At 41.7% G+C, this 11,987-nt stretch overlaps 1 protein-coding gene across 1 annotated transcript; it reads right to left on the reverse strand.

The window, feature by feature from the left end:
• Positions 1-10,432, reverse strand: LOC109902308 (diencephalon/mesencephalon homeobox protein 1-A). Its single transcript, XM_020498578.2, has 5 exons — positions 10,164-10,432; positions 7,237-7,402; positions 6,809-6,987; positions 2,175-2,607; positions 1-1,500 (listed from the first exon to the last, which is right to left on the reverse strand). Exons 2-5 carry the CDS (start codon positions 7,388-7,390, stop codon positions 1,061-1,063), a joined length of 1,206 nt encoding a protein of 401 aa, XP_020354167.1. The 5' UTR covers positions 7,391-7,402; positions 10,164-10,432; the 3' UTR covers positions 1-1,060.
• Between the last annotated feature and the right edge of the window lie 1,555 nt (positions 10,433-11,987).

Raw genomic sequence — 11,987 nt, forward strand, 5'->3', positions numbered from 1 at the left:
CATCTCATTCACCAATCGATCTTCATACATGTGGTTTATTCCCTTTCATTTTAACAGATAAATTACTCACATTTTAAGTAAACAATTGAGAAATACATGTCTGGGCTCTACAATGATAAAATACATACAGCATTGGCCTGGGTGACAGTGTGTTTCTGCTTAAGTCGATAACACCATTTTTTTTTTTTCTTGACTCCGTAAAGATGTGGCGCTCTTAAACGCATATGCAGAAACAACCTGGTACCCAGGCGAACATAACATAGCTAGATTAAACAGATTCATATTTGAACGTCGCTCTGTTCCCACCGTAGACTATAATCTTTACCCCAGCAGGTATTGGCTCATTCTACTGTAGGTCCTTTGCATAAAGCCACAATGGAACAATTCAAAAATAGCTTGAATGTTTCCTGTTTAAGTCCTCGACACAAAAGGAGACACCGATTTATACTCCCTAACCAAGCAGATGGGATGGGAACAAACGAGGAGGAATATTTACAGTACAATGTGGAATAAATTCTTGCAGGTGGGATGTAGCTCTTTAACAGGAAGTACTGTCCATCTGCCAGGTGCAGGGAATTGTGGGATGTGTAGGGCCAGTCTGTGCTGTTGTAAATCTTTGAATGGGTTTGATCTGAGGCTGGAATCTTGGTTCAATCTTTGTGCAGTTGTAATCCTTGTCTCGGGATGCATGCAAAGCTCATCTTTAATATTACTGTCACTCTCCCCAGCTCTAGTGTTGAGGTCATCAGATACTGTTAACCGCCATGCATTTGCCCCGGTATGAGATGACGGCTTTGCGATATAGGAGTGTAGCTTTGAGTTCTCTGATCCACATGGTTTGGTGGGTAGCAGTTGTGCGATTGGACTGGGTCTATGCATCTACCCTGCAGGGGGGTCAAATAAGCAATGTCCAGTAGTGTATTGATCTAATGTCCAGTCCCAGTGTCCAAAACTGATGCAGTGTCTATAATGTCCAGTCAGTGAAGATGTCAGTAGAAGGGGTCGTAATGTCTGGCTGCGTCCTTGGTAGCTGCCCGGCCCTGCCCTGGGGGGGGTCAGGTCAGTTGGGTAGTGTGTCCAGGCCCAGGGAGGCTGCGTGCTGCTTGGCCCTCAGACGCAGGTTCTCGATGCTGGTGGTCTTGCTGTTGAGGCTGGGCATGCTGCCCGGAGGAGCCTGGAGACCTGCCAGGGGGCTGTTCCACACCTGCTGGGCCTGGGACAGGGATGCCTGGGACATGGACTGGTAGTAGGATTGGCAGGGCAGGGAGCTCAGGGGGGAGGGCATGTTGACGTTCATGCCTAGGTAGGGCAGGGAGGAGGGGGTACCCATGTCAAAGGAGGGGTAGTGGACCATGTTGTTGGTGGCAGCCATGTGCTGGCGGAACTGCTCCTGCAGGCGGAAGAGGCTGAGGGGGGACGAGGCGTAGGAGCCCTGGGACAGACCACTGCTGCCCATGCCACCACTGGAAGAAGGGAGGGAGGGTGAGCCCAGGGGAGAGTCTGATGATGAGAGAGGGAGAAGAAGATTTTGGTTTTAGTTAGGTCAAAAGACAATTGTAAACCGGGTAGTTTGGGTCCTGGTTGCTGATTTGACTGAAACAGCATTTCAGCATCTCGTGGGTTTGTGATATATGGCCAATATACCATAGCTAAGGATTGTATCCAGGCACTCCGCTTTGTGTTGTGCATAAAGAACAGCCCTTAGCTGTGGTATATTTAAGCAATAAGGCCAGAGGGGCTGTGGTATATGGCCAATATACCACAGCTAAGGGCTGTTCTTACAAGTAACGCAACATGGAGTGCCTGGATACAGCCATTAGCCGTAGTATATTGGCCATATATCACAAATCCCAAAGGTGCCTTGTTGCTATTATAAACTGGTTACCAATGTAATTAGAGCAGTTAAAATAAATGCTTTGTCATACCCGTGGTATATGGTCTGATATACTACACCTGTCAGCCAATCAGCATTCAGGGCTTGAACCACCCAGTTTAAAATGGCCAATTTTCCACACCCCTTTGGGCCTTCTTGCATAAATAACCACCACTGTTTATGTATTGTTTATGTTTAGTATATGATGCAAAGACTATTAAAAGACAATTCTGTTTTGTAAGCTGGCTCACAGTCTCTATTTATGGCCCAATATATGTGACTGGGATAGAAGAGTTCACACCTGGTGTGGGGCTGAGGCGTTTGCAGGACGGAGAGCTGCCTCCCGGCTGCAGCCCTGCATCCCTCTGCTGCATCTCCCCCTGAAGCTGCTGCTGCGTTTCCTCCTGCAGCCTCTCCCTCCTCAGCTCTTCCTCTCCCTCACCAATGTCTTCGGCGGCCGACTCGCTGTCTGAGGGCTCCGGGGAGGTGACGTTCACCTCCACGTTCATCTCTGCAGGCTGGGGCTGCATTGACTCCAAGAGGGAGGAGGAAGTGGAGGAGGAGGGAGGTGGAGGGCTCTGGGTGGAGGGCACACTTGCGGTGGAGGTGTCTTTGGTCTTGACATCCTCCTTGTCACCCACCTCTCCGTTGGCCTCCTTCTGTTTCTGGAGCTGCTCCTTCTGCAGGCTGCGCTGCTTCTTGCGGAACTTGGCGCGGCGATTTTTGAACCACACCTGATGAGAGGAAGGATTTCGGTTGTTTTACAGTAATAACACAATGTGTCATTACTTTTCAATCTCTGATTATCTTTTGGCTGAAATGTATTGCTACGGAAACTGTAATTCTCTATCATTGCCCAGGCTTTTGAGAATGTCAATATTGGTCATTTTGATTTTATATACAGTACAAGTCAAAAGTTTGGACACACCTACCCATTCAAGGGTTTTTCTTAATTTTTTACTATTTTTTACATTGTAGATTAATCGTGAAAAACCTCAAAACTATTCAATAACACATATGGAATAATGTAGTAACCAAAAAAGTGTTAAACAAATATTTTATATTTGAGATTCTTCAAAGTAGCCACCCTTTGCCTTGATGATAGCGTTGCAAACTCTTGGCATTTTCTCAACCAGCTTCAACTGGAATGCTTTTCCAACAGTCTTCAAGGAGTTCCCACATATGCTGAGCACTTGTTGGCTGCTTTTCCTTCACTCTGTGGTCCAACTCATCCCAAACCATCTCAATTAGGTTGAGGTCGGATGAATGTGGAGGCCAGGTCATCTGATGCAGCACTACATCACTCTCTTTCTTGGTCAAATAGCCCTTACATAGCCTGGAGGTGTGTTGGGTCATTGTACTGTTGAAAAACAAAGGATAGTCCCACTAAGTGCAAACCAGATGTGATGGTGTATCACTGCAAAATGCTGTGGTAGCAATGCTAGTTAAGTGGGCCTTGAATTCTAATTAATTAAATAACTGACAGTGTCACCAACAAAGCACCATCACACCTCCTCCTCCATGCTTCACGGTGGGATCTACACATGCAGAGATCATCCGTTCACCTACTCTGTGTCTCAAAAACACCGCGCTTGAAACCAAAAATCTCAAATTTGGACTCATCAGACTAAAGGACAGATTTCCACCGGTCAAATGTCCATTGCTCATGTTTCTTGGCCCAAGCAAGTCTCTTATTATTGGTTTCCTTTAATAGGGGTTTCTTTGCAGCAATTGGACCATTGAGGCCTGATTCATGCAGTCTCCTCTTAACAATTGATGTGTCTGTGTCTGTACGGCAACTGCTCCGCCCTCAACCGTAAGGCTCTCCAGAGGGTAGTGAGGTCTGCACAACGCATCACCGGGGGCAAACTACCTGCCCTCCAGGACACCTACACCACCCGATGTTACAGGAAGGCCATAAAGATCATCAAGGACATCAACCACCCGAGCCACTGCCTGTTCACCCCTCTATCATTCAGAAGGCGAGGTCAGTACAGGTGCATTAAAGCTGGGACCGAGAGACTGAAAAACAGCTTCTATCTCAAGGCCATCAGACTGTTAAACAGGCACCACTAACATTGAGTGGCTGCTGCCAACACACTGACAATGACACTGACTCAACTCCAGCCACTTTAATAATGGGAATTGATGGGAAATGATGTAAATATATCACTAGCCACTTTAAACAATGCTACCTTATATAATGTTACTTACCCTACATTATTCATCTCATATGTACTCTATATCATCGACTGCATCCTTATGTAATACATGTATCACTAGCCACTTTAACTATGCCACTTTGTTTACATACTCATCTCATATGTATATACTGTACTCGATATCATCTACTGTATCTTGCCTATGCTGCTCTGTACCATCACTCATTCATATATCCTTATGTACATATTCTTTATCCCCTTACACTGTGTATAAGACAGTAGTTTTGGAATTGTTAGTTAGATTACTTGTTGGTTATTACTGCATTGTCGGAACTAGAAGCACAAGCATTTCGCTACACTCGCATTAACATCTGCTAACCATGTGTATGTGACAAATAAAATTTGATTTGATTTGATCTCTGTGAAGCATTTATTTGGGCTGCAATCTGAGGTGCAGTTAACTCTAATGAACTTATCTTCTGCAGCAGAGGTAACTCTGGGTCTTCCTTTCCTGTGGCGGTCCTCATGAGAGCCAGTTTCATTATAGCGCTTGATGGTTTTTGCGACTAAACTTGAAGAAATTTTCTAATTTCTTGACATTTTCCGTATTAACTGACCTTCATGTCTTAAAGTAATGATGGACTGTCATTTCTCTTTTCTTATTTGAGCTGTTCTTGCCATATATGGACTTGGTCTTTTACCAAAAAGGGATATCTTCTGTATACCACCCCTACCTTGTCACAACACAACTGATTGGCTCAAACACATTAAGGAAAGAAATTCCACAAATTAACTTTTAACATGGCACACCTGTTATTTGAAATGCATTCCAGGTGACTACCTCATTAAAATGGTTGAGAGAATGCCAAGAGTGTGCAAAGCTGTCATCAAGGCAAAGGGTGGCTACTTTGAAGAATCTCAAATATAAAATATAAAACACTTTTTTTGGCTACTACATGATTTCATGTGTGTTATTTCATAGTTAGGATATCTTGACTATTATTCTACAATGTAGAAAATAGTAAAAATAAAGAAAAACCCTTGAATGAGTAGGTGTGTCCAAACTTTTGACTGGTACTGTACATCTTTGATGCATCCAATGTGTATATTGTTGATTCTTACAAATATAATTTTAACTAATAACACATTTACTTCTACACTGAACAAAAATATAAACACAACATGATTTTACTGAGTTACAGTTCATATAAGGAAATCAGTCCATTTAAATACATTCATTGGGCCTAATTTCACATGACTGGAAATACTGATGTGCATCTGTTGGTCACAGATGCCTTAAAAGAATGGTAGGGGCGTTGATCAGAAAACCAGTATCTGGTGTGGCCACCATTTGCCTCATGTTGCGCGACACATCTCCTTCGCATAGAGTTGATCAGGCTGTAGATTGTGGCCTGTGGAAGGTTGTCCCACTCCTCTTCAATGGCTGTGCGAAGTTACTGGATATTGGCGGAAACTGGAGCATGCTGTCATACATGGTGATCCAGAGCATCCCAAACGTGCTCAATGGTTGACATCTCTGGTGAGTATGCAGACCATCGAAGAACTGGGATATTTTCAGCTTCCAGGAATTGTGTACAGATCCTTGAGACATGGGGCTGTGCATTATCATGCTAAAACATGAGTTGATGGTGGCGGATGAATGGCACGACAGCGGACCTCAGGATCTCGTCACGGTATCTCTGTGCATTCAAATTGCCATCGATTAAAATGCAATTGAGTTCATTGTCCGTAATTTATGCCTGCCCATACCATAATCACACCGCCAGCATGACGCCATACACACTATCTGCCATCTGCCCGGTACATTTGAAACCGGGATTCATCCGTGAAGAGCCCACTTCTCTAGCATGCCAGTGGCCATCGAAGGTGAGCATTTGCCTACTGAAGTTGGTTGCGACGCCAAACTGCAGTCAGGTCAAGACTCTGGTGAGGACAATGAGCTCACAGATGAGCTTCCCTGAGACTGTTTCTGACAGTTTGTGCAGAAATTCTTTGCTTGTGCAAACCCACAGTTTCATCAGCTGTCCTGGTGGCCTGAAGGTAAAGAAGCCGGATGTGGAGGTCCTGGGCTAGTGTGGTTACACGTGGTCTGCGGTTGTGAGCCCGGTTGGACATACTGCCAAATTCTCTAAAACGACTTTGGAGGCCGGCTTATGGTAGAGAAATTAACATAAATTATCTGGCAACATCTCTGGTGGACATTCCTGCAGTCAGCATGCCAATTGAACGCTCCCTCAGAACTGTGAAAAAACTGCACATTTTAGAGTTGCCTTTTATTGTCCTCAACACAAGGTGCACCTGTGTAATGATCTTGCTGTTTAATCAGCTTCTTGATATGCCACACCTGTCAGGTGGATGGATTATCTTGGCAAAGGAGAAATGCTCACTAACAGGGATATATGCAAATTTGTGCACAATTTGAGAGAAATAAGTTTTTTGTGAGCATGAAAAAAATTCTGGGATCCTTTATTTCAGCTCATGGAACATGAGACCAACATTTCACATGTTGCGTTTATATTTTTCTCCAGTATATATTGCTCTTCCTGTCTGCAGAACTCAAAAACATCTACTAGTCATGGCCAGAAAAAAATGTGTCTGCCCAAGACCGACATCATTGGAGATCTTTGGTATGGGCCCTAAAGAGGATTAAGTAAATATTGCTCTTTATCATCCTCACTCCCACTCGCTCCACCCCAGAAGATGAGAACCTAGTGAAATATTTCCTTTCCTTCGACTCCGTAAGTATCCTCACCTGTACACGGGCCTCTGGCAGGTTGGTGCACATGGCCAGGCGCTCACGCATCACCACGTCAGGGTAGTGGGTCTTCTGGAAGGTCTTTTCTAGGGCCTCCAGCTGCTGGGCAGTGAAGGCTGTGCGACTGCGTCGCTGCTTTCGGTGCTGGGAGCCATACCGGGCCTCGAGGATGATGTCTTGAAATGTGCAGCCGTTGAAGGAAAAGAGACAGGGCCAATTTAATTGAGAGTCTGGCTCTGAATATGGATTTAAGTAAATGCTTCAATTTATTGTGTAAGACACTTAGTTCGACTACTTCAAGAGCCCTTTAACACAAGGCAACAGACATGACCATCACATAGCATTAGCCTGATTGTATTGCAAATATTTCTGACTTTTGGACAGATTTAAGCTATATATTCAGAAAATGTGCAACCCGTTCTTACCAGCCAGCCTCTCTGCCAGGGTGAGCGCGTGCACTGACGGCCGGTAGTCAGGGGCGTGCTGGGCCTGCTGCGCCGCCTGCTGGTGGAGGTTGTACATGGCGCTTAGCGAGTTCATGGCGTGGAGAGAATATCCATTCACTCCGTAGTGCTGCATGGCTCCCGTCAACTTTTTAAAAAATAGTGGGAAAAGTTGTTTGGGCATTTGTAATTACACAAGTTTGAGGTCAAATGTAGCTACAAGTCAAACAATGTATTGTTATTGTTGAATTATAGCCTAAAACCATCAGTGTGGATTGATCAAGGCTATAGTCTTGTTAATAGCCTGTAGGTGTAGATTAATAGATCAAGTAGGCTTAAGTTATTACCACCTTTAAAAAAAATTATATATTAATTTCCTATTTCCATACATTTTATTAAAACTATTTTGCCTATAAACAGCTGACTTCTAATACCTTTTAATTGGGCACCTGCATTTGGTCATGATCCAATATTGCATCAGCTATTATATGGCTATAACTGTGAAGATTTTGTATTTGTAAAGATTAAAGCTGAGAGTGAGACATTATAATATAATGGCATTGAGAAGCCAAGCCAGCCTCCACTAACCCTAACCCTCTGTTCCCACGCAAAGCTCGCTATTTAACCAGCCTGTCCCAAGAGAGTTCCCCCCCACTAAAGCCCCAGGGGATGTATGAAATAATTAGCCTATTCTCCTGTGTTATCTCAACATTAATGCTGATATTGATATTCATTATTTGTATGTCGCACTTGACGTTGTGCCTGAAAGCAAAGCGATGTGGGCCTACTAAATAGGCAAAATATAGAGCCCCTACAGCACTAGCTGAAGTTAAAAACGCCAACGAAACGTCAACAGAAAACTACACAATAATCAGACATTAATCGGGGATTTTGCTCTGAAAAATCACACAAAAGCAAATAACTTGGCGGGACCAGCAGACTAAATTATTAAATTCTATAATGTTTTCATTAAGAGTCCTATTAATTGCAGACTTATTGTCATATCCATAATGTGTAGCAAATTAGCGCATTTAATAGCCTAGCTCATTTGTATTCATACACAGATTACGATAAAATGATCCAAGCCTACGATGTAAATCTAAAAATTGTCAGTGCGTTGAGAGTTTAATCGCAAACTGCTCATAAAACAAGCCACGACGAATCATGTTTATTTTTGTTATTATTTGTATTATTTATTAAGACAAGTTGGCCTAGATTCATGTGCGTGCATATTGCGTTCATAGTTTGCAATACTGACTGCAATGTTGTTATTTTAAGAATAATAATTCTAAGTAGGCCTGCAATAATATTTGTTTGAATATAATTTCAACCCCTCAAATAGGTGGATTTGCCTGTTTCGGGTCTATTTATTTGCTATATTTAGCAGTCTTGCACTATGTCCAAAATATCATATAGCCTACGGTATTTTAGGAATGAAAACCCTAAGGGTGACAGCGGGACTGAGTAGGCTAACACAACAATAATCTGAATACAGTAGCCTAAATGATAGCGTCAGACCCCTATCACGTTAACATTTCATCTTGTCATTCATAAAGCAGAAATGTAGAATGTACGAAGTGAAATGATTAAAATTGGTAATAAAAGTTTAATTTAATAATATTAATAATAATAATAGTAATTGAACGCTTATAAACTGATAGGCCTATATACGTTATATCGATATCATCCATATTTTCACTTTCATATATTGTCACCAAATGCAGGAGCATGAACATTTATCAAGATCTAACCATATCTGAATGTTTAAAGGCTGCAAATCTTGATTTATCAGTTATGATGGAAGCCTATAAACTACCTATTATAAATGGACAAATGTTTTGCCGTGCCAATAATAGAGTAGTGTAATGACAAGGTCATTTCAGACACATTTACAGGGATTATCATAGGCATAAAATACAGCCTATACTGGATAAAGCTTGCTTTTAACTGTCATGTATTTGATAAAACATGCTTTAAAATTACAATAAAATGTGTTACAATAAACTGGAATATGCCATAGCCCACAGGTCAAGGAATCTGTTTTTCTGTATTCGCGAGAGAGTCTTTGCCAGACAGCCACGAGGGAACACTTTACATTGGCCTGGACCGGGACAGAATGTGCATAGGTAAATATTTACCTATCTCCCAGAGTATTTGAGTTAAATGGGAGCCCTTTCTCCCGATCTTTGGCTGCTCGCGTCCCACTGCCCGGAGGCTTGCTGTGGCGGGGAGATGTATGAGGGCTCTTCAGTGAAATATGCTGATCTCCAGTTGGCTACCCCGTCTAATGTAGGTGCAAATAGGTTTCAAATGCTAGGCTATTTCATTTGTCATCCGTTCTGACACGTGAAAGGCGCGTGTGTGTGATTAATAACGTCCATTTCTGAATATGACAGTTCATCTTCCTATAAGTGCCATTGCCTGTAGCCTACACATGGTTTACAATTGGTTTGAGGATGTTTAAATATTAATATCTCCATGTGGAGAGAGTCAGTTAGCCTTGGGTATCAGATTTAAGCCTCATTATGCTAATTGCCGTGGATGTATATGTTTTACTCCAGACACTGAATAGGCCTGTCGCCCAGGGGCCGCCGATATGTCTGTAAAACCGACACACTCTTCTATGTGCATGCACCCCTGGTTCAAGTTATGCCCAAACCTACGCTAATATACATGGATAATTTAATAAACTATGCATGAGATTAACATTTCATAAAATAATGTTGATATTTTAGCTAAGTTTAGGTGCTTCCACTTATAATAAATGCATTTTCATAAGACTACAACAATATTTTGCTCCAAGGTTTAAATTGTTCAGCAATTTTGACAGGCACACTTTAAAATTGTACTTTTCTAGCATGGTCCATCCCTGATGTTTTACTGATGTATGCCCTTCTAAAAGTTATTACCTCTTGCACACGCCGCTCCTGGGGTCTTTGAGTGTTGTAGCCTATGTCCGGCTGTTTTCAAATGGAATATTAGCTTTCAAAGTATCACTTCGTGTGTTTACTTATCAATTCCGTGCTGTTTAGTCCCGTATACTCATTTTTTTTAAACTAGTGTCCAAACTCCTCAACGCTGTCTTCTTTCAGGAATACAGTAGTCCGTTTTCTGCGCGCGGTGCTCTCGCTCTCCTGGCGTTCTCCGGAGTGTGGAAGAATCCAGAGTACTGCCATATATCAGGCTCGCGCACGAGGTAAGGTCTTTAAAGAACTCGAGCGCCCGGTGAGGTCATGCAAGATTTCAAATGGTTCTTTGCTGTGCCAATCAAAAGAGGTTTCTTCTACTCCTGCCTTTCTCCATGACTGATTTAGATTTCATTTCTGAATCCATGTCTGGACATGAATGTTAGCGTAATATTATAAAGAAGAAAAAAATGTGGTTGTGTGGATCTGTGATAATTAAGTCTTAATTTAAAATACTGACATTAGCAAGGTATTGTCATATTTACTCTATCAAATATCGAAACGATCAAATGGTGTTATTATTAGTATTAGTATTTTCATCCTGTTAACTTTTAGGGCCATTGCTGTATGGGTCATTCCACGAAATGCGTGCCCTTTGCGCCCCTTTTATATTTTAAGTAGAAATTTAAATGTTAAAAGCCTATTATATTCAATGAAGTGACTTTTAATATAGACCACGTGGAGATTTCAATACATACATTTTTTTTTATGAATAAAGACTAGCTAAAGTGTCAAAACTCAGCATTTTGACATGTCACTTCGTGCACCCTCTGTGACTTCCAGGAAGCTTTTAAACCACTTCACCCCAATAGTTCTCCAAGTTTTCACCATCATTGCAAAGCCTTAGTTATTTTTTTGCTTTGTCCAAGTTATTTCTGAATATTATTTATTTCATATGATTGGGTGGTCTTTGTCAATTGTTTAATTTTAAGGTTAAAAAATACAACTTTGCCTCATTTTAAGGTTGTTACCTGAACTGTACTCTCGTTTTAATATGATGAAACTATTCCTTTAAATAAAAAAAATCTAAATAAACATTTAACAGCCAAATCATAATGCATAAGCAGGTGAGCTGGCTCTACTCTTTTTGGCAATTTTCTAGTGTTTTGTGGTGTAAAACTGAGTGGGTCGAGCACTAGTCAATTCTGTAACCTATAGAAATGTTTAAACAAGTGATATTTTTGTTAAGTTTGCATTCAATTGCCCCTCCTTGCTGCACACAACAAGCTTCCATTCCCCCTGTCACAAGGGGATTCATGGCTGATTTAAGATAAAATCTTCAACTGTGTTATGTCAACCCTTACATGGTCAACCCTGTTACTTTATTTGGCCCAATGCAGACGTTTTTATAACAATATAAAATCATTTCTGGGTAACAATTAAGCACCTTATTGTAATAGATTTCCATGAAAATAAACCAAATTAGCTCTTTTTAACTAAAAACTATTTCTCAAGCAAGAATTTTGCTTGGACCGTCTGGGAGTGGTCTGAGTGGAGATGGGAAAACTGAAAACAAGCTGTTATTGGCAGAGGGGTTTGGAACTCTCTCTGTTATTGGTCTATTAAGCCAATTTACAGCGTGCAAAGACTAAACTCCCCCCATGCAAACCTGCTGATTAGAAGGTCCTGTGTATGTAGATTTGATTTCAACCAGCAACTATCAGGAAATAACACAGTGTTAGTTTCTTCAGCAGTTGTACAATATAATATAACACGTATGAAAATATTGACTGTACTGGGCCTTTAATAGGCACTTTTTTAAAACTA

This window comes from Oncorhynchus kisutch, linkage group LG13 (assembly GCF_002021735.2).
Source record: "Oncorhynchus kisutch isolate 150728-3 linkage group LG13, Okis_V2, whole genome shotgun sequence".
Lineage (NCBI taxonomy): Eukaryota > Metazoa > Chordata > Actinopteri > Salmoniformes > Salmonidae > Oncorhynchus > Oncorhynchus kisutch.